This window comes from Rhinolophus sinicus, chromosome 15, assembly GCF_057876585.1.
Source record: "Rhinolophus sinicus isolate RSI-liver-muscle chromosome 15, RSI-T2T, whole genome shotgun sequence".
NCBI classification, from domain to species: domain Eukaryota; kingdom Metazoa; phylum Chordata; class Mammalia; order Chiroptera; family Rhinolophidae; genus Rhinolophus; species Rhinolophus sinicus.
In genome coordinates this window covers 7,370,661-7,386,719 of record NC_142515.1, presented here as the reverse complement: position 1 = coordinate 7,386,719, position 16,059 = coordinate 7,370,661, and the positions used below count along the sequence as shown (strand labels likewise).

Here is a 16,059-nt window from a genome sequence, read left to right as displayed (position 1 = left end):
CCCCATGGCTGGGTGTCTTCACCCCACTGTCAGGTCCCTCCACAGCCCAGGGCCACCCCCTCCATCCTCAGAGGGCTAGGTGGTGACAGGGTTCCAACGGAGTGAAGGTGAAGACAGGGGCGAGGATATTTCTATCCCACTCTATTGTTCCCTGGTTTTTTTAATTTGAAGAGTGAGTGTTTGATGTTTCAAACAAGTCATGGTGTCTCCCAATGAAAACTCTGAATTAAAATGGCATCAAATGCTCATCTGTCTTTGCTGTAGCCTCAGCTCTCCTGAGGGGCTGTTATGGATGCCCCCCCGGAAAAACTCAGATAGACGCCCCCAATTAGTGTCCAAAAGCTAGGGTCTCACCCAGGTGAGAGAAAGGTGGTTCAGAGACACTACCTGGTTTGGACTGAATCTTTCGAAACGCTGACCTGCTTGTGACAGTGTTGCATTTGTCAGAATGTCCTGACCTGCCACTTTGGCACAAATGTGGATTTATGTGCCCACGCTGCTTGTAACCCATGAGCGTTTTGTAAATCCACTAACACGAATGCCCCGGGTTTTCTCTTTCAGCTGCTGAAGTTGCCCCAGAATCAGCAGAAACAGCTCCTACAATTGGTAATCTGTTTATTGTTTGTTTCAGTTATGTATCATCTAAGGCTTCCTGGTTATCCAATCTTTCTAGCAGACTCCCTGAGGTTATGTCAGTGACCTCCTAGATTCATGTCTCCCGCAGGACTGGAAAATACAGGGCTGATATGATGGGAGAGGTTACTGGCAGAGGTGGCCGCATGTCTAGTTGCATCTAGTTGGCTCTCAGATTTAACTTTGAGTCTAGGCCAGTGGACAAATTTGGCCTAAAGAAATAATGAAAAGTTGAGTTTGACCTATTCCAATGTTGTTGCTTAGTGATTTGATGACTCAGCTGTAAACCAGATATTTATCTGACCTTTGCATTTACCATATTTCAAATCCAAAATGGGAGTGATGGAGTAAAATACATGAAATAAGAAATAGGCTGGAAAAGCCTGTCGCTGTGTTTGTGATCACTAATTTGACTTATTCCTGTGGGAGCTAGAAAAAGGAAATAAGAGTTTCTAGAGTTCGGGGTTTATCATATGAAGAACTGAAGCCCCACTAGACATTACTTGCCAGAGAGCTGCTCACATTCCAATAATAACCCTGAGTCTCCCGCAGATTTGCCGGTCATCAGGCTGATGGACGGGAGGAGCCGCTGTGAAGGGCGAGTTGAAATATACCACAATGGCACGTGGGGAACAGTGTGTGACGACCTCTGGGGCATCAACGCCGCCCACGTGGTGTGCCGGCAGCTGGACTGCGGGGAGGGCATTGGAGCCCTGGGGAGCAGCCACTTTGGGGAGGGTGTGGGGGACATCTTCCTGGATGACGTGCAGTGCCAGGGCGACGAGGCCACCCTGGGCCAGTGCTGGCATCTGGGCTTGTCCATCCACAACTGTGGCCACCTTGAGGATGCCGGGGTCGTTTGCTCAGGTACTCGTGCTTGTTTTCTCCTGAGGCTGCCGGGGAGATCATATTGTTCTCACAAACAGTGAGCGTTTCTCACTTCCAGAATCCCCATCTCCATTTTGGTCTCATCCAAGGAAACTTGCTTATTTTTAATTTCCCATTTCAGAAGTCATTTTATCTCATTTGAGTATATAGGAGGTACACATTTTTGAAATAAAAAAGTATCTTCTAAATTTCCTCTTTGTGGGCGGGATTTTTGTTTGGATTTTTATCTTATTTTAGTTTCTCTTTCACAATTTCAGCATCAGCCACGGGAATGGCCACTTCACCTGGTAATTCTATTTTCTTTCTTGCTTTTATAGATCACATATGCATAGCTTGCCTTGGAGTTTATCCTTCATGTGAAGCTAAATACCAGGCTCGTATCAAACTAATATAAGGTGCTCATATAGTCACTGAGTGAAATAGTAAATTGAGCTGCTAGGAATTTGCACCTCCCGTAGATAGGACAGCCAGTGTGTCCAGTTTGCTCCCTCCTTCCTCGGAGCAGCAGCAGGTCTCTGAGATCCAGTGATAGTGACGAGAGCTTCATTCATGTTCTCAATGCTGTTCACACGTTTGGGTATTCAGTGAGTTGGCGTTTCTTAACCATCACAGAACTTCAGCTGCCTCAGGCAAAACTATCCCTCTAGTCCGCATTTTCAGAAAATAGTGAGTACTATATCTCCTACATATGTGTTTCATAGTACAGTCCACCAGCCCAATGAGATGCAAACTTTTAAAAAATTGCATGGCTAAATAAGTTGAGGAAATACCATAACCCCCACTCAAGATCCATAATCTATTAGCAAATTAAAGTCTCTGACAAGTCCTGCAGTAGACCTTTTTTTTTTAACTCTGCGTAACCCAATGTTTCTCAAACTTCTTTGACCACTGAAACCTTTTGAGTGGAAATGTGGGTGGCACCACAGGATTTGGAGCCAGAGAACCTGGGATTATGTTTGGGCTCCGTCCTTAACCACTAGGGTGAGAGTGCGGACAGCCCCTTAGCTGTCAGGCCTCGGTTTCTTCATCCAGAGAACAGGAGGATGACAGTTGTCCTGAGGATTGAGTGCACGCACTTGTGCAAGCACACAGGGATGGCAGCTCGGTAGTCACGGTCCTCAGGGATGTGTGTGCCACTGCCTGCCGAGACCTGCCTGGCTCTAATGTGTCCTGTTGTGAACTTCCCTCTTCTGGGAACTCTGGGGATCATCGTACGGCTTGAGTTGATCAATATATGGTTAAGTACGTTGGAGAAATGCCTTCACCACTTAAGTTTTCTCTGAACTGTAAACAGTTATGAAAGTATTCTGTGGTTCATATTTCTAAAATTTCAGAGCCTTCTGCAAGGCTTGGTAGAACCTGACCTCTAAGGAATATCAGACAAGGAAACAAATTGCGCTTTGTGGTTGGATCTGTGAGAAGTGACCTCCAGGTCTCTTAGGCAAAGACAAGTTTGATATGGCGCCATCACGGTATAACAGTTTTCTAAGAGTTGGAGGAAATGTTAGAGGTTGTTCAAACCAGAACTCACAAACAGGCAGTCAATGGGCCAATTCTGACCCATGAATGGGTTTGATTCAGATAATAGTTTTGTATATGCAATGTTTGACTTTTTTTAATACCACATGTTTTAAAAGGCAGTTTCACATAAAAGTATAGATTTCAAGCTTTGATGGAAAAACCAGAGGATGGAAAATACTAGCATGAATTTTAGCAGAGCACCAATTGTCTGGCATTGAGCAGGGAAGGACTTCCCCTCCCCCCTTTATATGAGCATGTTCCCACCCCACCCCTTTTATTATGGGCATGTTCTGTCTCTCTAGTTTCCTACTGGCCAATGCCAATTATTTCTGGGTCTGGAGGCATCTCCTTCCTTTTGGGTACTTAGTGCTTCTCAAACTTTATTGTGCATATAAGTCACCCGGAGACCTTGTTAAAATGCAGATTCTGATTCAGTAGCGGTGGACCTAAGAGTCTGCATTTCTAACAAGGTGGTACAGATGCTGCTAGTTCATGGACTCCCCCCTCAGATGCAACAGCTTGGAGATTCAGAAAAGAAGGGACTTGCCCAAGGTCAAATGCTCGGTTACACAAAGAGCAGAGGCTAGAACCCAGGTCTCTTGGGTCCCAGATCCACGTACCATTTTCTCCATTCTTTATTTCCCTTAGCTTAATAAAACAGAATATAAAACCAAATAGGAACAGACATAATCAAATATGAACACAACTGGGGCATAATTTGTAAATAGAGTGGACTTGTAAAAAACAATTATTTACCAGTGAACTTGATTGAAAAGGATGGTATTTAATTATAATTTAATTTAGGCTTGTTTTGACAGTTTTGACAGTTTCTACCTCAATTTCAGCCACAGATTTGGTTCTTACAACTAGTAACAAGTTTTCTGTTGATGTGTCCTCTTACTACCTGTCGAAGGGATATTACTGTGTTGAAATTCTACCTAGATGGTACAATTATACTATACAAATTGTCCAGGCGTTGCTTGGCTGAATTAATCCCTTGAAAAATAGACTAGAACCCTGAAATAGACGAAGAGGCATCTATGCAGCCAAGTTGAGGTCCCAACATTCCAGCTCAAGTAAAGCACTTGAATACGCTCAGGTGTGTTCCACAGAGCCTGTTGTTCTTGTTTTCTCACACACGTGACAACTGGCTATCTGCTCTCCCTACTGGCCGTGTATTATGTAAGACAACAAATTGGGAGGGGGAGCAGGGACCAGGAGGGGGGCACCTCATAGCACAGCCACATTGGCAATGGCTGTAAATGCTAACAGATGCTGGTTGCAATTATCCGAGGAGTTCTTGGTGTGCCTTTGGGTTTAAGAATTTTACAAATACAGTGTTAGAGGATTATTTGGGGGAAGACGGTAAAAAGGGTGCTCTCCCCTACTCTAGGTGCTACAGCAATTAATAAATAAAACACCAGAGTCAACACAAAATATGGCCTTTATTATTGATGAAGTTGGACACTTAGGACAGGAGACAAATGGACCTGCCACCCCCTCCTCACCCTCAGTAGAGATCGTGGGACAGCCCACCTAGGGAAAGTTCCCGTCTGCAGTGCTAACCCTTTCCTGGGTCACTGCCTCCCACCCATTTGAAGGGAGGAGAGAGAACCAGGGAAAGCAAGTCCCCCATTTACAGAATCTTTGTTAGGTTAGCCTCATACAGTGGAGGAACAGCTGTTGCCCCCTGAATAGGTGATCCCCACCTCCAAGGGGAGAAGTGAAGGCTGGGCAAGAGGAATGGAGACCCAAGGAGTGGAGGCAATGGGGGACCTGGATGTGCCCTGCAGTAGCTCCCGTCTGAAACGCAGAAAAACAAACTGGGCCAGTCGCACTGATCTGTGGCAGCCATCTTTACAGCTCCTGCGTCTTACAGAAATGTGTGCCTGTTATGGCTGTCTCATTCTGCCTTATTTTTGTTCATCTACAGCTTCGATCTCAACTGCTGTGACCTCCACTCCAGGTAAAGTACTGTCTACTGTCCCATTAAGTGCCTCTTCTTGGAGTTCCGTTTTTCAGGCTAGGCTGTTCCATGGAAATTTTGTCCCCAAAACAGACTCAGTAAAACAGAAACCCAGCTGTCCTCTCCACTGGTATTTGTTTTTGCTTCTTTTTCTAGCTATCTCTTCAACTTCAGCAGAAGTGACCTCTCCAGCTTGTAAAGGCTCTCTCACTGTACTATTTAAATGAAGGAGACCCACTTCTTCCTTGTCATGTTCTATGTAGAAAATAGCCCGTTTCACGGCCGTTTTAACCACAAAGTAAACCTCAGTAAAAAGACACACAGAAATGTTCTTTCTCACATTTTTAAGTGTCCTATTTTCTTTGTTCTTGCACAGATGTATCTTTAACCTCTGCAGAAGTGGACATCCCCTATGGTAATGTTACCAGCCTCTCACATTTCTTAAGTTAAACGTAATCAACTCTCTCTCTTTCTATTTAACAAATGAACATATATACTGAATTATTTGTCTGCAGTTCAAGCCGCAATGTAAACAGAAGTCCCAGCATCCTTTTCCCAGAAGTTAAGCTTCATGTTCTCTTTATTCATCCAGACACAGGAGTGGTCCCTCCACTAGGAAACGCCTTCTGCGGGTTGTACTGGTCCTCATCATATGTGCCCACGGGAGGCGGGGCCTGGGGGTCCACACCTCCACCTGCTTGGTGGTGTGTGTTATGTTTCAGGTGATGCTTTGACCCGTCCAGCACACTGAAACACACACACACTAGGGAACCGAGTTGTGATAGCATTGGTTCTACCCATTCACTGTTCTGTTTTCTACCACAGTGCTGTTCAAAAAAAAAAAAAAAAAAAATCCTTTTAAAATTTTTTCACTGATATTTGAGTTTGATTCTTCTTTATTTGCAGATACAACTCCCACTTCAGGCAAAGAACCTTCTTTACCAGGTATGCTCCCTCCTCCTTGCCATAGCCCTGGTGAGTGACTTTCTGAGAAACCCCAGCCCAGCAAGTTTACACACCAGAGTAGACACTTCCTGTTTCCCCAGAAGAGGTCAGCAGAGAGGAGAGGAGAGGTCAGGCAGGTTCCAGGCCACTCCCCCATCACTGGTTCTAATTCTGAACAATGAAGGCAGATGTGGAGATAAGATGAATGAGATAAACTAACACCAATGTCAACCCTGGAGGAGACCTTAGAGATGACCTACACCAGCGATTCTCAAATATTAGTGTGCAAGCGAACACCTGGAAAAATGCAATTCTGATTCAGTGGTGGAGCCTGAATTCTGCATTTCTCATAGGCTGCCAGGTAATACCCATTCAAGGAGTTAAGATGCTAAACGACCACAGTTGTCTTGGAGGAAAAATGTGGCCCAAAGAAGGAAGAGACTTGCCTAAGTTCCCTGTCTTAGCTAGAGTTGCCATAACTAAATACCAGACTGCATGGCTTGCACTACAGAAATTTATTTTCTCACAGTTCTGGAGAAAAGAAGTCCAAGGTCAAGGTGACAGCTGGGTTGATGTCTGGTGAGGGCTCTTCCCTTGGGTTGGAGATGGCCACCTTCTGGCTGTGTGGTTCCTCAGTGTGTGCTGGTGGGGAAGGGGAGAGGGCGCTAGTTCTGGTGCCTCTTCTTATGGAACACCAACCCTATCAGATCAGGGCCCCAACCTTAAACGTTGTTTAAGCTTAATTATTTACTTAGAGGCTAAGGATTTTAGTATTTTTGTTTAAAGATTAGATTCTTAGGTATCTGGGAAATTAGGCTGTCCATAATCGCCAATCCCTTGAGGGTTTCAGTTAATTAAGCTTTTACTTTTTGTGAACGAGTGAATGCGACAGAGAAAGGTGGGGGGGGGGGAGGGAGAGAGAAAGAGGGAGAGAGAGAGAGAAAGGGAACTACTCAATCAGACAAAGAACTCATCCCAGTGTTAATTTTTTTATTGTTAATGACAAGGGACACCTGAGATGCGGTCTGGCGGTAGGAACCTACCCAGCCGTCCTTCCCACCTGACTTGCTCTCTTGCCTCCCGCAGACCCTGCCCTGCGTCTGGTGGGCGGACGCAGCCTCTGCGAGGGCCGCGTTGAGGTCTGGCACCAGGGAGTGTGGGGCACGGTGTGTGACGACTACTGGAACATCAGGAACGCCCGTGTCGTGTGCCGCCTTCTGGGCTGCGGCCGCGCGCTCAGGGCCCTCGGGCGCTGCCACTTCGGCCCAGGCTCCGGACCCATCCTGCTGGACAATGTGCGCTGTGAGGGCACCGAGGGCGCGCTGGAGAGCTGCGCTCACTCTGGCTGGGCTCAACATGACTGCCAGCACCAAGAGGACGCGGGCGTGGTCTGTGCAGGTACCGAGCGCCACGCCCCTGCCCCGCCCCATCGCCAAGCCACCCCAGGCCCTGGGTCTTCCGGAGGCTCTGTCTCTTCTCTTCAAGCATTCCTAAGGTCAAAATTCACCCCCACCCCCCCACCCCCCACCCCAAGGAATACCAGGTCAGCCAAGGAGCCAGATTCTAGGATAACAAGAGCATATTTGTAACACGACCATTGCGGTCAATGTTTTAATCATACAGGCTTGGGTACTAATCCGTTTTGTCTAATTGCAATATATTTGTTCCGAACTATAGCTGAAAAGATTATGAGGCCAAAGGAAAAACTGACGGTGTGATAAAAATGATTAAGGACATAGCACTTGCTGCTCTCATTCAGACTCCAATTTGTCCAAGTCCTTTTTTCAATCTCTGACAAAGTCATCAAGGGCACAGTCCTGAGTGGATACCATTCTTCACCTTGACCTAGCCCTCAGAAGTCAGACCCCTACAATGTCCTGAGTTCCCCTGTGTTCCTTTCATCCAAGGTTTGGCCTGTACCTTTCCTGGAATACTTTTATTATCACCCAATAGCTGTCTGGTCATTCTGACCTCCGGAAGTTGACCCCCTTCTGTGTGGAGAGGTACTTCCTTAATTCACCCACATAAATCTCAAAGAGTGATGGAATTCTAAGATCTAGTGAACAAGTCTGCGCTCACCTCATCTGTTCCATTATGAATTTTTTGTAGGTAAACAAGGTAAAGAAATCATGGCCATTGCTTTTGCCTTGATGTAGGAATTACTCTTGTTTTGCATAGAAATGGGGCCCAAATAGAAGAGTGATCACAGTGCCCTTGAGAAAAACACTAATCCTGCAGAGGCCATGTAGCACCAGTCTGTCCGGGGTTGTGGGCTGTTTAATTTCCAGATCCACACTTTTATTGTGTCTGTCCAGCCATTCCTCCTGCTGTCGGGGTGGGAAAGGGGTGCACTATAAATGGTAATTCACTTTCTATTCTTGGATTATACACCAAGGGGTTTCCTTTTCACCATTATAGCAACTAAAGGACCAGTGGTCTGGGGCTGAGGTTGAGTGAGTCTGGTCAGCCACGCTTCCTGGCCTGAGCCCTTCTCCTAGGTCACCATCCTGCCCAGTTTCTGGGCTGGGGAGGCCTTTGATTGCCGCACATTCATATTTCCCAGTCTCAGTTTCCAAATGTGCCTTGTGCATGGGAAGGGACGCCAGCCAGACTCATACGTGTGATGGTGTTTACAACCCGCAAAGCCCTGTATTTATTATCCTCTTGCTCCAGCAAATCTTCATGTTGACGACACCCGTATTCTCAAGACTACTTCACAGATGCCACAATCCCATCCTCCAGCTCCATCAGGAGGCCCTGGGTTCTCCTTTCTTTTGCATTGCCCTGGACTATTTTCATGTCATTGTACCCAGCTTTAATAGCTAAGTCAGCTGAGCCCATTCCCCTACATTTCACGTCAACTGCTGGCTGTATCATCTTCTTACAGTGTTTCTGCACAGTTAACATTTGCTTTTCATTGTTTTTCCTTTACCAGGTGGAACTGACTCTATTATACCCAAGGACAATGGTAAATTTTTCTCCTTTCCTAGAGTCTGAGGCTGTGGAAAGGGGGAGCTAAGAGAGCAATTATCTGGGGAAGAAAGAACAGTCTATGAGGGGGGCCAGTTCTGTGTCTCCACTGAGATTTTGTATCTCCATCCACTCCCTGGGCTTTAGAAGGTTGAGGAAGAAGCCCCTTTGCACCCATCCTCCCTCCCCGTTGGCTTCCACTCTCTTTTTCCAACCTACCTCTCATGCAAAGGCCCAGATAGATGCATGTTCAGGCTCAGGGGTTCTCAACATGTGAAATGAGCTGTCCTTTAAATCCTTAGAAGACATTCTGACTCAGGGCCCATAGGATGGATTTTGTAGGTACAACTCCCTATGGATATGGTGTGACTTTTGGAAAAGGGAGATAGAAATAAAATCAATACAAGTCAAGTCAAAGGTAGGGGGTGATGAGAGCTGAGCCAACCTCAGGCACTGTCCATGGTACTTTTAGAAAGTTACCGTACACCCACACCCCACGTCCTTGACCTACACATTCTCTGTGAGTTTCTCCCCATCGGCCTTCTCCTGCAGCCCAGCTCTCCTGCTTGCCTCACCTCTTCCAAATCACAATTGACCGAGGCTATCTCCGGAGGCTGGGCTACTCCTCCTGGGATGTCCACTTAAATGATGAGCTGTGTCGTCCCCAAGTCACAGGACGCTACCTGATCTTCAACATTCCCTATGGTCACTGTGGCACCGTCCAACAGGTAAGAAACTGACAAGGTGGTGGTACCCTTCTGTGGATGGAAGCCAAAAAGAGTGGTTTGAAAAATTCAATCACCTGTTAAAAAACCTGGGTAGAGACAAGCCGTGACTTTATTTCTGAGTTTGGTGAGAACTGGAGGAGCTCACTAATGTGTCTGAAGCTTTCATTCCTTTTGGGAATTTGGAATATATACTGAATTTTGAACACACAGTAACAAGTGCTGGGTGCTGATGGACTGATGCGATGGATGAGTGGATGGATAGATGAAGGGATAGATGCTATTCCCTTAGCTCCAAAGAATTTTTGGAGCAAAAACCAAAGAATTGTTCACAACATGCTTCTTTATTCAGCATTAGTGCACACCTACCATGTGCAAGCCATGGGGCTGGGTCTGGGGAGGACAGAGGATCTGTCTGTCTGACTGCTATGTTTCATTTCCCTGTCTAGCCACTAAATATCTACCATGTTTCCCCCAAAATAAGACCTAGCCGGACAATCAGCTTGAACGCATCGTTTGGAGCAAAAATTAATATAAGACCTGGTCTTATTTTACTATAATATAAGACCAGGTATAATATAACATAATATACTATAAAATAAAATAATATAATATATAATACCTGGTGTAATATAATATAATACTGGGTATAATATAATACTGGGTATAATATAATATAATATAATATAATATAATATAATATAATATAATATAATATAACAATACCGGGTCTTATATTAATTTTTGCTCCAAAAGACGCATTAGAGATGATTGTCCGGCTAGGTCTTATTTTCGGGGAAACAGGGTAGTACATTTATGTTTAATGACATGCATTATGTTTATTTCATTTTTCTTAACCACCTGCTTATTTCACAAAACAATATCATTGAAATTAAGGAAACAAGTATACCAAAGATATCGAAAGAGTGTATAACCACAAAATCATTTTTCTCAGGACATTTAACAATATAACATATTCCAGAGCAAGATCCCCACACTATTCCTCCAATTTTTTCATCCATGTGCCTAAACACACACACACACATACACACTCACACACACACACACACACACACACACACACTCACACACAAACACTTGACATTGTTGGAAGTTGAATTCATTCAAACAGTATGCATGACGCCAAATAAACACTTTAATTCCATTCTTGACATTTTGTATATTTGGTCGTGTAGACCATGGTCATGCTTATCTTTTTTGCTCTGGAAATTCTAGTTTTCACCTCAGAAGTTTCTGCCCCAGGAATCATGCATGAAGCCTGCCAGTGTCTGGGAGGAGGGCAGCCCTGGCAGCTTCTGGGCCATCAGGGAGGATCCTCAGCTGTCCTCTCTTAGCTATTGGCCTAGCTTCCCCAGAAGCCTCCTGTGCTGAGCACAGTGCTGGGCCAGTGGGCACAGCAGGTCAGGAACCACTAATCCCAGGCCACCCACAGGGAAAACACCACCACAAAAAGCTCCCGTGTCTGATTTCAGAGTCAGTGAATGAGCAACATTCCAGGTGCTGAGGACACAGCAGCCAACAAGCCTGACAGGGGCCTTTTCCATGACCCTTACAGTCAAGAAAAGGGAGGCAGGCACTGAACAAACACTCAAGTGAGAGTGCTTTATAGTGAAAAGGGCTAAGAAGACAACAAAGCAAAGACAGGAACAGAAAATGATTTGAGGAGGAACAAAGGCCACTTTGAATAGGGGGCCAAGGCCCGAGGCCCAGGAGGAGATGGAGCCCCCTACAGATGAACAGGAGGAACGCTGGCCAGGTGTCAGCAGGTGTCCAGGCCTCGAGGCAGCAGCAAGCTTGGAGGGCTCCGGGAAGAGATTGGGGGCGTGAACACCAGGGAGCCCGAGGTCAGGTTGGAAGGGAGCAGATCCCTGTGAACATGAGTTTAGCTTGTCTTCTAAACTGTGCATTCTCCACGAGGGGGACGTCACCCTCAAGGGGGAGGAGAGACATTGGTTCTTAGGGTCAAAAAAGGAACAAAAATCTTTCTTTATGGATCTTAAAAATCTTTATGTTGTTGTACTAAAATTTTATAACAGGGGCTGGAGAGGAAGTGGAATGAGTAGGAAAGAAAATGTCCAAAAAGGCAGACCAGTGAGAAGCAGTGGTATAAGCCGTCCTTGGAGAGTTCCAAGACAGAATGTCCCAGGATCTGGGTCACACAAACCGAGGCTTCCTTGAACAAATGTCCCTGAACAAGCTGACTTTCTGGGTGCCACACAAGGCTGTGGGAAGGAGGCTGCCAGAGGCAGTGGCCCCCTTCTCATCAGCCTTAGCACCCCCTTAGCCCCTCTAAGTCATGATGGATTTGAAGGAGCAAGGCTGAAAGCAAAGGTCACCAGGGGCAGGCCTACAGCTCACATGGTGCCAGGACTGGTCTGGGGTCAAGAGCAGGGAGGAACCAGAAGAAAGGAGGGGAGTTCCAGTGGGGGATGGTGTGTTCTTGTCTGAGAACATCATGGGCTAAGGAAATAGGATGTGTGGACAAATTCAGCAGCCACCCCACCTCCTACCACCACAGCTTGGCCCTCACAGAAGGGAAGAAGGGAGTCAAGGCTTACCCACTGGGGGCTCCCTGCGTGTACCCTGAACTCCAAGGACCAAGGACATAAAGTCACCCCATCATGGCATCAGGTACCACAAAGGCCAGGCCCAAAGCCTCCTGGCCTCCAGCTTCTCAGCAAGCTGGCGCCAAGCAGCAGAGGTCTCTGCTCATGAAGGAAGGTGCTTGTCAGGGAGCCAGGACCACTGGCCACCAACTCTGCTCTCTTCCTTCCAGGAAGGCCTTGGCTCCCTCAGCTACTCCAACTCCATCAGAGGCCGCATACGGGGCCACCCTGGCCAGATCATTGTGCGGCACAGGGTGCCCCAGCTGAAGTTCACCTGCAGGGTGGATGGCCCATCAGCCATTGAAATTGTTCCTGGGACTGACAACCCAAGGCAGGGTGCCGGCTATGAAGTGTCCATATCATTCCTCAAGTTGCCCATGTCACAGCACGTGGGGAACACGGGGCCGTACTACACCAGCCAGAGGAACGAGGTCTTCCTTCAGGCCACACTCCACAGCCCCAATCCCGACCTGAGGCTCTTTGTGGATACCTGTGTGGTTTCTCCTGATCCCCATGATTTTACGACTGTCAAGTACGATTTGATCCAGCAAGGGTAAGGAAAGTGGAAGGTCCTCTAGGGTTGACTATTAGATTCACGGGCTGGTTTATTGGGGGACCTTTGGCTCCTCAACTGGTAGTCTTAAATCATAACAGTGTGCAAAAGAGTCCTCATCGTGCCCCAGAGGCAGAGTTGAGGCCCTCAATTCTGATCCCATTTGGGGACAAATAGTTATAGGAGGTATGGAACTTCCTTTGAATCTCCTGAGTCCTGGGCAGAACCCTTGCTGTCTTGACTCTACTGTCCCATCCCACCCTTTAATACTCATTTCTTTCTCTTTAAGTTTTACGATTTGTATTACATTCCCCAGTCCTCAGCACATTTGGCCTACATTGGTGGGCTGGTGGGTTATCCCAGGCTAAGCGCTCACAGTGGTGAGATTTCTTCTGGCTCCTTTGGTTAAACAAAAGATTTGTCAGGTTAGCACTCTGGCAAGTTGTTTGCCTTTATAGCTCCCTGGTCTGCTAATAAGGGCAAAGTGCTTATGGATGGGCAATTGCAACCAGTGCAAAACCCACAAAAACTTATCAGCTACTGATAGCAGCTTTAGAGTGGTGAGCCCACAGTATCCTAAAGCCCCAGGAAGCATGGTAGTGACTGTTTCCCAAAGCCAAGCGTGGAGCAAGAGGCGGCGGCACCTTCCCCAGGTAGTGTCAGCAATGGTGTGGGCAGTGCACAGATGTGGCACAAACTTGCACTAAGTCAGAGAGAGAAAGCTCTTCCCTTTAATTCTCCTTACAAATACATCAAACAGAGAGGCACAGTTTAATGCCAAAATTTAACAAGTGGCACTTTTTTCTTCTGCTTGCTTTAGGTTTAATTCGTTCTTCTTTCTCTAATTTCCTAAGGTGGGAGCTTAGATTATTAATTTTAGATCTTTCTTCTTTTCCAATATATGCATTTAATGCTATAAATTTCCCTCTAAGCACCACTTTAGCTGTTTCCCACAAATGTTGGTAAATTGTATATTCATTTTCTGTGGTTTGAAATATTTTTTTAAATTTCTTTTGAGACTTTTTCTTTGATCTGTGCATTACTTGGAAGTATGTTGTTTAATTTCCAAATACTTAGGAATTTTCCAGCAACTTTTCTGTTATTGATGTCTAGTTTAATTCCATGGTGATCTAAGGATATATTTTCTATGGTTTCTGTTCTTTTAAATTTGTTAAGGTGTGTTTTATGGCCCAGAATGTGGTCTATCTTTATGAATGTTCCATGTGGACCTGAGAAGAATGCTGTTGTTGGATGGAATGTTCTATAGATGTCAATTAGGTCTAGCTGATTCACAGTGCTGTTTAGATCAGCTATATCTTTCCTGATTTTCTGCCTGCTGGATCCGTCAATTAATGATAGAGGGTGCTGAAATCTCCAACTATAATAGTGGATTTAGCAGTTTTTCTTTGCAGTTCTATCAGTTTTTGCCTCATTATTTTGACACCCTATTATTAGGTGCATATATATTAGGGATTGTTATGTCTTCTTGGAGAATTTACCTCTTTATTGTTATGTAATGCCCCTCTTCATCCCTGATAATTATCCTGGCTCTGAAGGCCATTTTGTTTGAAATTAATATAGCTGCTCCAGATTTCTTTTCATTAGTATCAGCATAGTGATTCTCTCTCCTTTACTTTTAATTTATCTATCTCTTTATATTTAAAGTGGATTTCTTATAGGCAACATATAGTTAGGTCTTTGGTTTTTTGAAATCTACTCTGGCAGTCTCTGTCTTTAAATTGGTATAGTTAGACCATTCACATTTAAAGAAATTATTGATACAGTTGGACTAATATGTATCATCTTGATAACTGTTTTCTATATGTTGCATTTGTTCTTTGCTTCTCCCCCACCCCCAACTCTCCTTTTGCTGCCTTGTTTGGTTTTAATAAAGCATTGTATATGCTTACTTTAATTGAACATTTTATATTATTCCATTTTATCTGCTCTCTTTTTTTTTTTTAATTTTTATTTATTTATTTTTTTTTTTAATTAGTTTCAGGTGCACAAGACAAAGCAAAACTTAGACGTTTATCATTTATATCCCTCACACTGTGTGAACCCCCCTCCCCCCATCCACTATCCCTCTGTACGTTCCCAAAACCTCTCACCTTCCCTTATCCCCACCCCCCCGCCCCTCTAGCAACCCTCTGTTTTTCCTCCATGTTATCTGCTCTCTTGATGTATCATTTATAATTATTTTCTTAACTTTTCAGTGGTTGCAGTGGGTTTTACAAAATACATTTTAAAATAGTCTAAGTTCACCTTTAAATAATACAACCCCCACCTTCCACTTCCCTTTTGACATAATCAAGTAGGCCTTTTGAAGGCAACGGCTCTAGCTAGAATTTAATTACCTTGTTTTGGTTTTATTATATTTGTTTTATACTTCCATTCTATTTCTGATCAGTAATAGTGGTTTTTTGACTCATGGTAGTATTAGAAAGCTTTTTTTTTTTTTTTTTTTTTTAATGAAAGAAAGAAAGAGTGGGTAGGGGGAAGAACCCTATTTGGAATTCAGAGGTCTGGGTCCAAGTCTGATCATTTGAGTCAGAGTGAATTCATACCATGCTTTAAGTTGATCTTTTTGACTTGAGGTTCTTCTTCCCATCAGGTGCATCAAAGATGATACCTACGTCACCCTCCACTCTCGCCAGAAGAACGTGGCCCAGTTCAAGTTCAACGCCTTGAACTTTCTCAACAGCTACGACGTGATCTACCTGCAGTGTAAGGTCGCCGTGTGCAAAGTGGGGGACCACTCCTCCCACTGCTCCCAGGGCTGTGCAAGGCGGAGTAAGAGAGGTGCAGGCCCCAGGGAAGCCACGGAAGAGCAGGCTGAGCATTTCCAAATGGTGGGGCCACTAGAAATCCACCGAGGAACTGAGCAGAGCAAGAACTTTGTGTGATTCCTCCAATTTTCACATGAATCTGTTAGAAATTAGAAGCAAAGTCTATTTCTCTTCAATAAAACAATGAGTTGGACAAATCAGAGGTTGTCCACATAGAGACAGGTAAAGAAACAGCTACAGAGGTTCTCTCTGAGGTTTGTTGCTAAATACATCTTCTCTGATTACTAAACTTCTAAGGCAAATGCTCTCTTGCGGGCTAGAAATGTTGCATTTTCTAATTCTTCACTGTCAAGAACTGTATCATTGTCTTAAACTGTACAAAATGCTATAAAGAACAAAGTTATCTCTCTACAACACATTGCCACCTTAAAGATTGTTTTAA

The 16,059-nt window shown here is 45.0% G+C and overlaps 1 protein-coding gene across 1 annotated transcript; it reads left to right on the top strand.

Annotated features, from left to right (window-relative positions):
• Window positions 1-1,205: 1,205 nt before the first annotated feature.
• LOC141572782 (scavenger receptor cysteine-rich domain-containing protein DMBT1) lies at window positions 1,206-16,059 on the top strand. The gene is made up of 5 exons (XM_088791978.1): window positions 1,206-1,500; window positions 7,040-7,351; window positions 9,476-9,651; window positions 12,446-12,828; window positions 15,443-16,059. Exons 1-5 carry the CDS (start codon window positions 1,206-1,208, stop codon window positions 15,732-15,734), a joined length of 1,458 nt encoding a protein of 485 aa, XP_088648104.1. The 3' UTR covers window positions 15,735-16,059.

Coding starts and splice junctions, on each gene's coding strand:
- LOC141572782 (XM_088791978.1), top strand. CDS start 1,206: ATGGACGGGAGGAGCCGCTGTGAAGGGCGAGTTGAAATATACCACAAT. Junction 1,501..7,039: donor TGCCGGGGTCGTTTGCTCAG/GTACTCGTGCTT, acceptor TGCCTCCCGCAG/ACCCTGCCCTGCGTCTGGTG. Junction 9,652..12,445: donor ACTGTGGCACCGTCCAACAG/GTAAGAAACTGA, acceptor TCTTCCTTCCAG/GAAGGCCTTGGCTCCCTCAG.